Genomic DNA, 12,916 nt, shown 5'->3' with positions numbered 1-12,916 from the left:
TTTCCTGATAGGAAGCCATTATTATGCATTATCCATGGACTTGCATCTGAACTACAAATCTATTCAGCTTTGATGTCTTCTATTCCAGTTTTTTACCTGCTAAACTCAGTGACTCCACTAAAAAAGGCCACTATATTACCAGGATATCCAACATAAAACTAACTGGTTTCAGAATTGCAATATAGCTGGTTGCATACTGCATATTCTCTCCTTCAACACACCTGGAACTAGCTCCTGCCGGAGATAGAATACTTTACTGTAAAGATCATTGATCTGTTTCCATATGCAATTCCTTTTAATATGCAAGAAATTGCTGGCTAGGGTCATACCTCAACTGCAGAAGGCACAGAGATAGTACACACAGTATACTTCCAAAAGAGTTTGAGCACCTATCAGTTATAAGCATGACAGCACTGAAGCATGGAACAACCTTTGCAAAATTTTTGCCTTCTAGATTACTGGCTTTAAGTCAAATATGCACTTACCATATATCTTGTGGCAGGTTTAAAGTTATGCTGCCTTTGATTTCATCCCCAAAGCGCAGATACCCTAGAGTGGCTAATGAGATATACAAGGTCATGACTATTCCCATGCCAATATTCAGCGCCTGTGGGAAACGCGTGGTGTCCTTCATTCTGTTTTCCAATGGGAGTACCTGGGAATAGAGGGAGAATCAATTACACTTCATGTCCTCACAGTAAGACTACTTTTCTCCCCCGTTTCAAAGCCAACTTTCAAAATTTAGGTGATGTTATTAATAAAGATTACTCTACAATAATGTTTTACAGCCTGGAAAATCACAACGTTTTACGCACCCCATAGAAATGTTCAATTATTGAGAAGCACATATCTTGGTTGGGAAACTGCTTCAGTGTGGAAATATAAAGCAATGCTTACAGGTTAGAAAAACTGACAAGAAACTTCTGGTGCGCAGGTGAAAATACACAGGCAATATGAGCAACACAATGTTTTTTTTTTTAACTGAATTGTTCAGAATCCAAGGGTAATTCTCCTATTTTTATTAGGTATGTCTGCACTGTCAGTCTCCATCACAGACAAACCTACCATGCATATGGTTGACACATAAGCTCATGCTTAGTCTCAGCTCTCCCCAGACAGGAAGCTTGAATCCATGACTACCAGAATATGGACTCATGCTCTTTTTCATTTTTCTGACAGAGACAGGGCCGGGCACACTAAGCACCACTTTTCCTAAACATAGTGTAGGTGCTCTGAGCCTGAACTGTAGCCAAGTGAGCTTCCTGGGCTTGCCATCACTTCAAAGTGAAGGTACAGGCATTACAACCATTACTGCATGCAGTTTGCTGGAGAGATTGCCTTTTACATGTACTATATAGTGCATAGAAAATTATACTTAGTAAGTTCCAACTTAAGTTTTCAGCCACCAACACAAAATTTCCAGGCAAGGCAGGAAATCCAAGTAACAAGCTCACATGCTGCTCTTCCCACCTTGAATTTCATCAGCATAACAGATCCTTTTATGTCTTCATTAATCCTTTTATGTCTTCATTAAGACACAAACTGAAAGTACGTGGATGCTCCTAGACAACCATACCTTCCGCATGTCATTCAGCACTGTACACTCATCTCAGATACTCAATACGGCATTGTCGTGGTTTAGCCCCAGCCAGCAACTAAGCACCACGCAGCCGCTCACTCACTCCCCCTGCCCCGATGGGATGTGGGGGAGAATTGGAGGAGTAAGAGTGAGAAACACTCCTGGGTTGAGATAAGAACAGTTTAATAATTGAAATAAAGTAAAATAGTAATGATAATAATAACAATATAATAATGATAATAATAATAATAATAATATACAAAGCAAGTGATGCACAATGCAATTGCTCACTACCCGCCGACCGATACCCAGACAGTTCCCGAGCAGCGATCGCTGCTCCCTGGCCAACCCCCCCCACTTTATATACTGAGCATGACATCATATGGTATGGAATAGCCCTTTGGTCAGTTTGGATCAACTATTCTGGCTGTGCCCCCTCCCAGTTTCTTGTGCACCTGGCAGAGCATGGGAAGCTGAAAAGTCCTTGACTAGCATAAGCAGTACTCAGCAACAACTAAAACATCAGCGTGTTATCAACATTCTTCTCCTACTAAATCCAAAACACAGCACTATGCCTGCTACTAGGAAGAAAATGAACTCTATCCCAGCTGAAACCAGGACAGGCATATAGTTCAAGATTAAAACACCTAATTTTGTATGCCTACATACAAGTAAAATGTCTAAACTTCTGTAATGAAGATCGGTAACGAAGAGCTAGTCAATATAGTCAGCGGAATAAAGACCGCAGTTCAGCTTATCTTTCAGTAGACATGCAGGTTATACTTGATTAACAGTATGACACTGTAATTAAATAAGCTTTTTGTCTCTGGGTAACACTTATGTCAAATCTTTTACAGGGTTGCCCTGTAAAAGCTACTGTCCTTCATACAAAATTGCTTTTTAAATGACTGAATATTTACTGTTTTCAATTTAACCAATGTAAGTTATGAAAAAAGCAGATTTCATCCACAAATTAACAAACAAATTGGTATATTTGAATTGCTGCCATATTATTTTCCATAGGGCAATCATTCCTTTCCTCCTGGTCACCCACTGATATTCACTTCCTGACCTACCATTGAGTATCAGCACTGCCAATCCATCCCACGTTGCTACATTTCTCCTACACTAGAAATCCTGAAGAAGTCATTTTACACTTGGGAACAAAGAGATTTCTAAAAAGATGCACATTTGGAGGCATTTCCAAATTTTTGTTCATCTTAAATTAAAATACATTATACATCTTAACTGAGGATCTTCTTTATATAATTCAGAGCCTCCACTGATGATGTTTTTCCTCTGGAAAGCAATCTGAGCTTGCACTGTAACTTAATCTGGTGGAGAATGCAAAATTTAAACCAGGAAGAGTTTCAAAACTTAAATTAATTTTTAAATGAGTGTTGAGTAGCAGAAAAAAATACAAAAGCAGACATGTGGCTAGAAGTATTACTTTACTGCCACACAGACAAAATATGCTCATTCCTCTAAATGAATTAAGCTTCTGTGTCTGTACAGCACCTATCAAGTCATCTTTTTATATTTCACATCAAAAACTGCCAGGTAGGACAGACAGCACTTCAGGCTCTTTTGTCCTCAGTTGGAATTAGGAGATTGTTTTAACATACCTCCTTATTAAGAGCTCTGATCCTTCAAAGCAAACTACAGTAACTTTTCCCTTCCTCTGAGTTTTCCCTTTCTTGAGTTCCTACAAACAGAGAGCATTTGGGCCTGGACCAGTAATAAAAATGCTCATTCAGTGTGTATCTGTTAATTCTCTGGTGATTATAAATGGAATATATTTTCTGCCTAAGTTCTGCCAAGTTCCACAGCTTCTGGGAATCTTAACAAGCATAAATTGTTACAGTAAGATCTTATTCCAAGCTACATTGTCTCTGCAGAACTTTAATGGGAATTGCTTGCCCGGCTTACAGATATCAGAAGTCTCTTCATAACTTCACTGGCCCAGGGATTTGATTTCCAGAGTATCCAGCATTCAGCTCGTACGTTCTTGGCAGAAGGAGGGCAATGAACTGATGCACATCCCAGCCATGAAAAAAGTCTCATGTTTTTCCACCATGACTCCTGGCAGGAAAGGGATCCTTGAGACTGCCTGCCCCTCTGGCGGACAGCAAAAGCAACCTGTAGGAGACTACTAATGGAGGAAAAAAGTTTCCTGTGGTTTCACAGTCAGAGGGAGCTCAAGTCAAAGACTACGGGACTGTTCATTATGATGCCTTCTTTCAGACAAAAAAAGCCCTCCAGGCTATTCATAAAAATTCAGAAGAGAAAGAAACTTCCCACTTTTTTGCTACATCTTCAACTGAAATAGCAAAACATTACATATGTATGACAAACACTGGCTATGGCCATTCTGAAAGAAAGGCATTAAAAGAAAAGAGATGTTCACATGACCACACCAGATTTTTAATAAATAACCATTATCACTAATGACATTTTGCACATATGTAATGCTTTAAATCAGATGCAGAATAGCTTCCACTCCCTGTCCAGAGAGCAGAGCGGGAAGAAGAATCACGCAGCACCTGGCATTCAGGAGATGAGTGAGCAGCAGTCAGGAGCCAAAAGACAGCACCGGAGTTTTCCTGCTGAGCATAAAATGCTGCGAGGCAGTGAAGGGACTCAGGTCCACCCTCCCAGGGACTTCACCCCCAGGGAGCTCCAGCAACCAGGACCAAAGCAGCTGGCACAGCCACTGCTGTTGGGAGGGGGTGCACAGGGAGCCCGGAGACACTGCTCAAGACTGTGCGAGACTGCTGGATCTGGCATAACAGAGGTGGTGACTTGCTGCAGGGCAAGGTCCCCTGCACCAGCTTGAGCAGCCACCCCGGCATGTCAGAGGATTGGACCATGACAAACTGCTGAGGAAAGACACAACCATCCAGACCTGAGGCTACAGGGACTATGAGGTGCTCACTCCCAGGGGCAAGGCTGAGGGCAACGGTCGCATCACCTGCATGAAGCATGCTCTGTATTGCCAAGCCAGCATGGATTTATCAAGGATAAACCACACTTAGCCAATCTCATGGCCCTTTCTAATGAAAAGATTGGCTCTACGGACAAGGGGAAAGAAGTGGGTGTAATTTACTGCAACTGAGCAAGGCTATCTATGCAGGACCCCACAGCATCCTTTGTAACCAAATTAGAGAAATAGGGATTGGATGGCAGGATTACAAATTGGGTGAAAAACAGTCTGGACTAGAGGGCTCAGAGGGTACTGCGTTCAAGTGGAAACAGGTTATTTATGTTGCTCCTGCAGGGTTGATAGTAGGGGTGGTGCTGATTAATATCCTATTAATGACCTGGATGATGGGACAGAACATAACCTTAGCATGTTGGTAGATTACATTAACTTGGGAATAGTAGTTGATACAGACTAGAGCCTCAGTTCAGAGGAATCTCAACAAGCTGGAGGACTGGGCAGAGACAAACCTCATGAAGCTCAAAGACAAAAGCAAAGTCCTCAACACTGGACAGAGTAATGCCATGCAGAATGCCATGCATGAGGACTGGCATGCTAGGGAGCAGTTCTGCAGAAAGGCACCTGGGCATCCTGAGAGACAAGAAGTTGAACATGAGACAGTAGCCGACTTTTATGCACATGGGCTATACCAGCAAGAGAACAGGCAGGAGGTCAAAGAAAGTGATTCTTCCTCTCTGTGGCACATGAGAAACTCCACCTGATTCCAGTGTCCAGTTTTGGTCACCCAGTACAAGATCAACACTGACATATGGGGAAAATCCAGCTGAGGGAGGTGAAGGTGGCTAGCAGGCTGGAGCACATGAGAAGCTGAGAGCTAACTCATCCTGAAGACAAAGCTAGGACAGGGAATCTCCTTGAACCCTTCTGCTAACCAAAGGAAGAGAGGGCGTGCAGAGAAGACCAAACCAATTTCCAAGAGGTGTACTGTCAAAGAATGAGAAGCAACAGTCACTAGTTGCAACAACGGGAATTTTCAGCTGGACGTAAGGAAAATAATTTTATAAAGAGAACAGCTAATTGCTGGGACAGGCTACCAAGAGAGATTGTAGAGCTTCCATTCTTAGATACGTTCATAGCTCAGCTGGAAAAGGTCACAAAGGAACTAATCCAACTGAAAGTAGACCTTTTTTTGAGCTGTAGTTTGGACTTGACCACCTCCAGAGGTCTTTTTCAGCTTAATTTTTCTGTGGTTCTATGGATGCACATTGTTACCTCCAGCAAGATGCTATGATTTCTCATAGGCCATATGTGAAAAAATTGAAAAAGTGATTATTATGAGAAATTCAATCTAGACATCAATATGTGAATTGAAGTAATGTGAAATCAATAGAATAAAACGCAAGTACCATTTACTATTCCTCATAGGTAACCTACAACTATTGTTCTATTCTTAACAGCTGTTTACTGTTTTATTTTTAGTTTTTAACTTTTCACATTTTAACAAACTCCTTTTTACAGGGAGACAAGATTATCATACAATTGTCTATCTGAAACTTAGTTCATAAAGGAAAACAAAGGACCAGTGATACATACTATGTTCAATGTGCTTGAGTCCAGAGGAAGCATTCAAATAGAATTTTTTTTTTAAATTTCTACCTGTACTGCAATTTTTTATCTTTTGCATTTAAACCCAGTCAGTCTGAAGACCCATGTTTCTCCAAGAAAACAAAGACCTAATTAAAAAAAAATAAAAAAGCAATTTAAAAACATTATAGAAAATTCTCTTAAGCATACTAACTCTTGCTTTTTAATTATGCATTAAATCAAGTTTACTCATTAAACTCAATGATGTCACTTCACACACACTAATGAGTAGGTTGAAATAAAACATACCACATCTAAACACGTGTTCCCGCAACATCAACCTCACTTTAACATAACAACCTTAATTTATACTGAATTTAAGGAAAAGATAGGCAAAAAGAAATACAGGACAATAATATCGTGAGCCAAAGACACATTAACATACTTAGATCTTGAAGCATGCAGCACACTCCAAGCTAACAACTAGCTCTATTGATTTAAGTGGGGAATGCTGCTGAGTTACCAACCAATACAGTTTTCCATGCTTTTAGTTAGTGTTGTATTTTGTAGCCATGAGAAATTGTATTTTAAAATGCTAATTTCTCCCTGCTTATCCTTGAGTTAGTATCAGGACTAGATCCACCTCCAGACTGAACAGATGAGGATGCTAATGCAGCCTTTCCTGCATCACTCCATCCAGGCGAGAGAGTCCCTTGCCAGCCCCAGCAGCGAGCCTTCCCAGGTTCAGGCACTTTCTCTGAGCAGCAGCAGGCGGTTCGAGCCAGTTGTTGTCACTGCAGGAGATGCTTCCCTTGGCAGAACTGATCCCCAAAGAAATTATGCAAAGAACTTGAGCCAGGTTTTATACAGTATCCAGTATCAGCTAGTCCAGACATGCTGAAAAGTTCTATACCTCACAGGGTCAACACGAAGCCAAAGTAGCAACCAGTTACACATATATTACACAAACTCCCTGCTCCCTAAGCTGTTAAATTCCACCAGGATCCAAAAGATCCGTGAAGTGTTCATAGGGAGACAGAGGGTGACAAGAGGTATGACATGAGCCAGGGCTTGTTCTGCCACTGTGTCACTGTTGGGCAGCTGCTAGATAGATTTCCACTCTAAATTTCTTTCCAGTCCCTGTATAGTCCCTGTTGCAACAACTTCACAAAGCCTAACATTTTAACTGAATGCAAAAGACATAAGGTGCTTTTCACAAAGACTTCTTAGTTTTGGTTTTATTTCTTCCTTTTTGCACCACTGAAGCTGAACACTGAAGCTTGTCCTTTTTTTCTACAGCCAGAAATTAATTCCACTCTTCAATTATTTTAAATGATTTTCTTAAAAAGCTAACACCCTACCTAGATGACTGAATAGCTCTGAAAGAAAAAAGGCACACCTCCATTCTCTCTCTCTGTCCAATATTTGCATCACAACATCTTCTCTCAAAAGGGATGCTGCATTAATTCAGGATCTCACACTAAGGCTTTGATGTTGCTCTACGCTTGTTCATACAACCATTTCTGCTGTAATAGGCAGTATCATTAATCTAGCCCAATACCCCCCACATACTTCAGAACTATAACCTATTACCACATATACAACCACTGCACAACCTAGTGATGGGAAATACTATGGTGAGGGAAAACTTTGGGGAATAATCTTCTCTCCTGAGCAAGGTCACCGGGGGCAGATGCTGAAGGCGAGAGAACTGTGAGATCCATGAGATAAGTTAAGTTTCAGAGTTTCGAAGATTTTTTTTTAAACTTTTTTTTTTAAATGGGTCTTTTCCCTGCTTCTGATTTGCATGCTCTGCTTCCTTCATCCTCTTTCTCCCCCAGCTCACACTAGTCCCCATCATAGCCCTAAACACCTATCTAATCAGGTATTTTAGCCAAAACTGATTATTTTCATAATTTCTCATTTTCTCCGTCATTAATTGAATAAATTCTCCATCTTTTTCTCTGTCCCCTGCTTCACAGAGATCTTCCTATAATTTCTGAGACACTGGTACGTGTCACTACTATTATTTTACTTGGAATTTAATACTTGATTTCTTTAGTAACTATCAATGTTTGGTTTCTTAATTTACATAAAAGCATAATCCATCTTCCTTTAATCCACCAAATAAAGTCAAAACTACCCACGATTTACTGGCAAAGCAGCATAATCGAATCTTTGAAATAACCTGGCTAATCTACCGTCATCCATTATGCAAAGTATCTTCCCTTTCATTTCAAGCTGCGTGCAGTAGATTTAAACATCCCCCAGTAACACCACTGTCTCCTCACTCCTTGCCTTGAATATCCTGCTACACTCAGTCTTTCTACAACTAAGCTGCAGGGGACTGTCTAATTCTAATCACAAATCTCTACTGTGTGTTTTATATGACTGGACAAAAAAACCCCACAAGATAATTCAGCCTGCAGATAATCAGATAAACTGTGATTTAATTGTCATGGCCGCTAAAAACTAATCTTGTAATGGATAACTTAATACCAGACATGCTTAATGTTTAAATACATATGGTCATCCTTCCCTTTTGCAAGAAATACCACGAAAATGGCAAGAATGAAGCAATCCTCCATCCCTTACACTTTTAAAATAAGTATTTCAGGTAGAAGAGACAGCTATACGGATGTTTTGATTAGTTTAAGGTACAGACAACTCAAGAATTTTGGAAAATTAAAACCAATATATTTATCAACATTTACTCAGAAAAAAAAGTCCATCCATAATCATGTCCCACTGCAATAAAATAAAGCTCTGTTCATTCAAAGCAAAAAAGCTGAGGAAGCTGATATTGAAGGTTTTCAAGGTATGTAAACATAAATTTTACTACCTAACCCGCAAAGATAGAAGACTGAATCCTCAGTAAACCAATGCAGCCCAGGCCTGGCCCATTCCTTCTTGTCAGCAGAGGGTACCAATGAATTCATTTGTTCACTGAAAGGTGGATCTGCAACCCTACAGCATACTTGGGAACTGTCTGCAGAAGTATGGTTTCTCCAACTAAAATACTGATCACAACATACGTCTGTTACACTGCTGTTTTGCTTGCCTGTCCTTGTTCAACTCCTCTTTCACCGTACAGAAAAAGTCTTATGCAATATTTTGAGCAACAAGCTTTTATTCAATTACTTTTAGATACATTTTTAAAGCTGGGTCTCTTGAGGAACATACAGAACATCACTATTTTGCAGCAAGTGCAATAAACAATCTAATTTTCCTTAACAGTTCGCTCATGACTGCAAATAAAAGGGTGACTACTATTACCCAAGGCAAGATGCAAGCCAAATAGTGACTGTACATCAAGTTTTATAATAAAAGGTTTATACAAAATAAATAAATCCAGAAGCAAAGTTCTCATTACAGAACACTACCTTCTGAAATCTGCTGAGGAATTCCAATCACTCCAAAACCCAATCTTCTCAGATTCCAGCAAACAGTTTCGTATCTGTTTCACCAGGAACAAGGATTACTCATATCCACAAAAAACAGTCTATTGCCCAAATTCTGATGGACTTGATTTAGCAATACTTGAAGGAATTATATAAATCCTACTTAGCTTGCCATCTGAACCTGGTGTTTTCTCCAGAGCTTTTTTTTTCCCTTTTACATTTTTGTTCTTAAGAGCTCATTTATCACTCCTTTATGACATTTATTTAATCTTCAGCTTACTCTGAAATTTAACAGAAGCTATGCAATTCTGTGTACTATCGTGTCTTATCTGACTTTTTCGTGAATGAAATCTAAAATACTTCCCCACAATGCAAACTGAAAACTAAAAAGAAGCATCTTAGTTCTGTCACTAATATTTTAAAATATTTGTCCTGTCAAAATCATTGAAGTGCTATATGCTTCACTATTCTTTCCATTAGTATCCAATTTTATCCAGCAAAAGATATATGTCAATAGAAAATTATGTTCCTAATTAATCAGACATTTCTAGCCATACTCTTCAGTTTTACTTCCCCTCCAACCCCCCATTGCATTTGGAACTGTAGCCTACAGACTACACAGTACTGTATTCTAACATGTCCTCTATAACTTATGCTACTCTCAAAATTACTACAGGATAAGCGATAAAAGAAAATATGAGTTAGAAACATAACAAGTGTTGCTGGAGCGTATATTTCACCGCAATAATACATAAAGGTACAGTACATGACCAAGTATTTCTGGACTCTTTCTAGTTCTTGAGTTAAAAATTAAGTTTCCCAAAGCTGCAATGACACTTAAACCTTTATGCCAGCCAAGGATCAAACCCACATCAAATTTAAATCACCTTAAAATAAGCTGTAATGATCACAAAGTTCTCACCTACCCATATCTGCTTCTTTGTAGGCAGGAGCCAAAGAATTTATGAACTTTAATCTGTTTCAAGACAAATGTTTTTTAAAAAAAAAAAAAAAGTCTTCCCAAAAGGTCTTTTGACCTTTATCCAAAATGCTCTTCCACCCATATGTTGCTTTAGCTTCTAAAGTGACATGGGACAAAGGATACATATATTGCAAGGTCCTGCATGGGGCTGAGCAAACTCCATGACTGCAGAAGTGAAAAAATAAATTGCAATGTTTTCCATCAAGGATTAATGAGTATAACAGGAAATAAACAGGACTAAGGATCCTACAAAGCTTCACAACTCTAAATACAGAAATTTCTCTATCCTGGGATAGGGAACATTGCAAACAGCCATGCACACTCCTGGACCAAGACAATTAAAAGCCAACAAGACCCCAACATAGAAATCCTACCAATAGAAAGGGGTTTGCAATTCACATCTTACATTTTAACATGACCATCATCCAAAGAAATAACCATCCTATTCAAAAAAAAAAAAAAATCAATCCATCCAAAATAGAAGGGAAGGAAGACATTGATGATTTTATTTGCTTTTCTCAGAAGAACAGAAAGTTTCATACACTTCCATTTGATGTGAGAGCACGGCACCTTGACAGCTAAGCTACTCAGCACTTTTTCTGTGAAGCACTCAAACAGCTTAAGTACAAGACAAGTTGAAGAATACCGCTTCCTACTATAATCTTCTTATTTCAAATTACTTCACCATTACAGTATTTTTCCTTTCCACCACTCCCATTCACTTTAGGAGTTTTTCTCTGCTGCTCTTGACAAACTGATATGACTTTTAAGCCACAATGTTTATCAGGGAGCCACTACTGATGCTTGCAGAAGTGTTCAACAGTGGATGGTTAGGGCTCTTTCAAATCTGGGAGAATCATAGAATCATAGAATCGTTTAGGTTGGAAAAGACCTTTAAGATCATCCAGTCCAACCATTAACCTACACTACCAAGTCCACTCTAAACCAGTCAAGGGTAGACTAGACTAAACCATGTCCCAAAGTGCCACATCTACTCACCTCCAGGGATGGTGACTCCACCACCTCTCTGGGCAGCCTCTTCCAATGCTTGACTACCCTTTCCGTAAAGAAATTTTTCCTAATTTCCAACCTAAACCTCCCCTGGCGCAGCTTAAGCCCATTTCCTCTCGTCCTATTGCTAACTACTTGGGAGAAGAGACCAACACCCACCTCACTACAACCTCCTTTCAGGTAGCTGTAGAGAGCGATAAGGTCTCCCCTCAGCCTCCTCTTCTCTAGGCTAAACAACCCCAGTTCCCTCAGCCGCTCCTCATAAGGCCTGTGCTCCAGACCCTTCACCAGCCTTGTTGCCCTTCTCTGGACACGCTCCAGCACCTCAATGTCTTTCTTGTGCTGAGGGGCCTAAAACTGGACACAGTATTCCAGGTGCGGCCTCACCAGTGCCGAGTACAGGGGCACAATCACCTCCCTGCTCCTGCTGGCCACACTATTCCTGATACAAGCCACGATGCTGTTGGCCTTCTTGGCCACCTGGGCACACTGCTGGCTCATGTTCATAAAAATTTTTTGGATTAGGAACACTATTCTTCCGTGAACATTCAAGAAGACTACTGAGTTTAAAAGTCCTTTGACAAAATCATAGCTCTATTAATATCTAGTATTTTAAGCCATACAATAAAATCACTTTTTTTAAACTGTTGTCTCCATCATGCTTGATCCAATAAAAGTAAATTATTCTATGATTTGCAGTAGATTTAATTTACAAATAAATATGTTGGCAAAATATTTAAGAGGTAAACTAGAACTTAAATTTTATTTATTGTTATGTATACACACACACATGCACACACACCTTCATCAATGAAAAAGGCTGTTCAGAGAGTGGGGTAAAAAAATTATTATACATGGTAAAGTTAAGATGCTGCCAATTAAGTGACAGATACGAAAAACTAAGGATGCAAGCATTTATTCTAGTTAGCTGCTCTCTCCAGGAAAAGTTACTAACATTTTTGCATCTTCACAGCTATATTCAAATGGTTTGCCATATAATGAATACACATACTTAAATATTACTTAGACAATTCCATACAGTGCAGATAAGTACTCACTCAAAACATATCAGAAAGGAGGAGGAAATCTTATCTCAGACCATTACAAGTAAATGCAAAATAGCAACATCTTAGAAGGATTACAGGATGATGTGTCAGGGGAACAAAAAAAAAAATGGCACCAAAAAAGCAAAATAAACTACATAAATATTTCTACCTGAAATTAACTGTGCTGCTTAATTATATGCATAATTAGTATAATAAGTATGTGTCTCACTCTGGCTCTACTGCATGTATACTTAAGACAGACAAGTTTTCCATCTAAGACAGAGTCACATCTAAAGAGAATTGGCTTTTGTGCCTCACTGAAGCCATATGTATCAGACCCCAAAACCCACCTACCACAAGCTGGCAAAGCAG

At 39.5% G+C, this 12,916-nt stretch overlaps 1 protein-coding gene across 1 annotated transcript in view; it reads right to left on the bottom strand.

Annotated features, from left to right (window-relative positions):
• Positions 1-12,916, bottom strand: part of SLC36A4 (solute carrier family 36 member 4) — a 112,635-nt gene that overhangs the window by 73,282 nt on the left and 26,437 nt on the right. Inside the window, exon 8 of the mRNA XM_075719854.1 lies at positions 486-655. Within this exon, the coding sequence (XP_075575969.1) occupies positions 486-655 (170 nt within the window). The remainder of the gene's footprint in view (positions 1-485; positions 656-12,916) is intronic.

The sequence above is a fragment of the Pelecanus crispus genome, chromosome 1, assembly GCF_030463565.1.
Source record: "Pelecanus crispus isolate bPelCri1 chromosome 1, bPelCri1.pri, whole genome shotgun sequence".
Classification (NCBI taxonomy): Eukaryota; Metazoa; Chordata; class Aves; order Pelecaniformes; family Pelecanidae; genus Pelecanus; species Pelecanus crispus.
The sequence above is the reverse complement of the archived record's forward strand: the minus strand, read 5'-3'. Positions and strand labels throughout refer to the sequence as shown.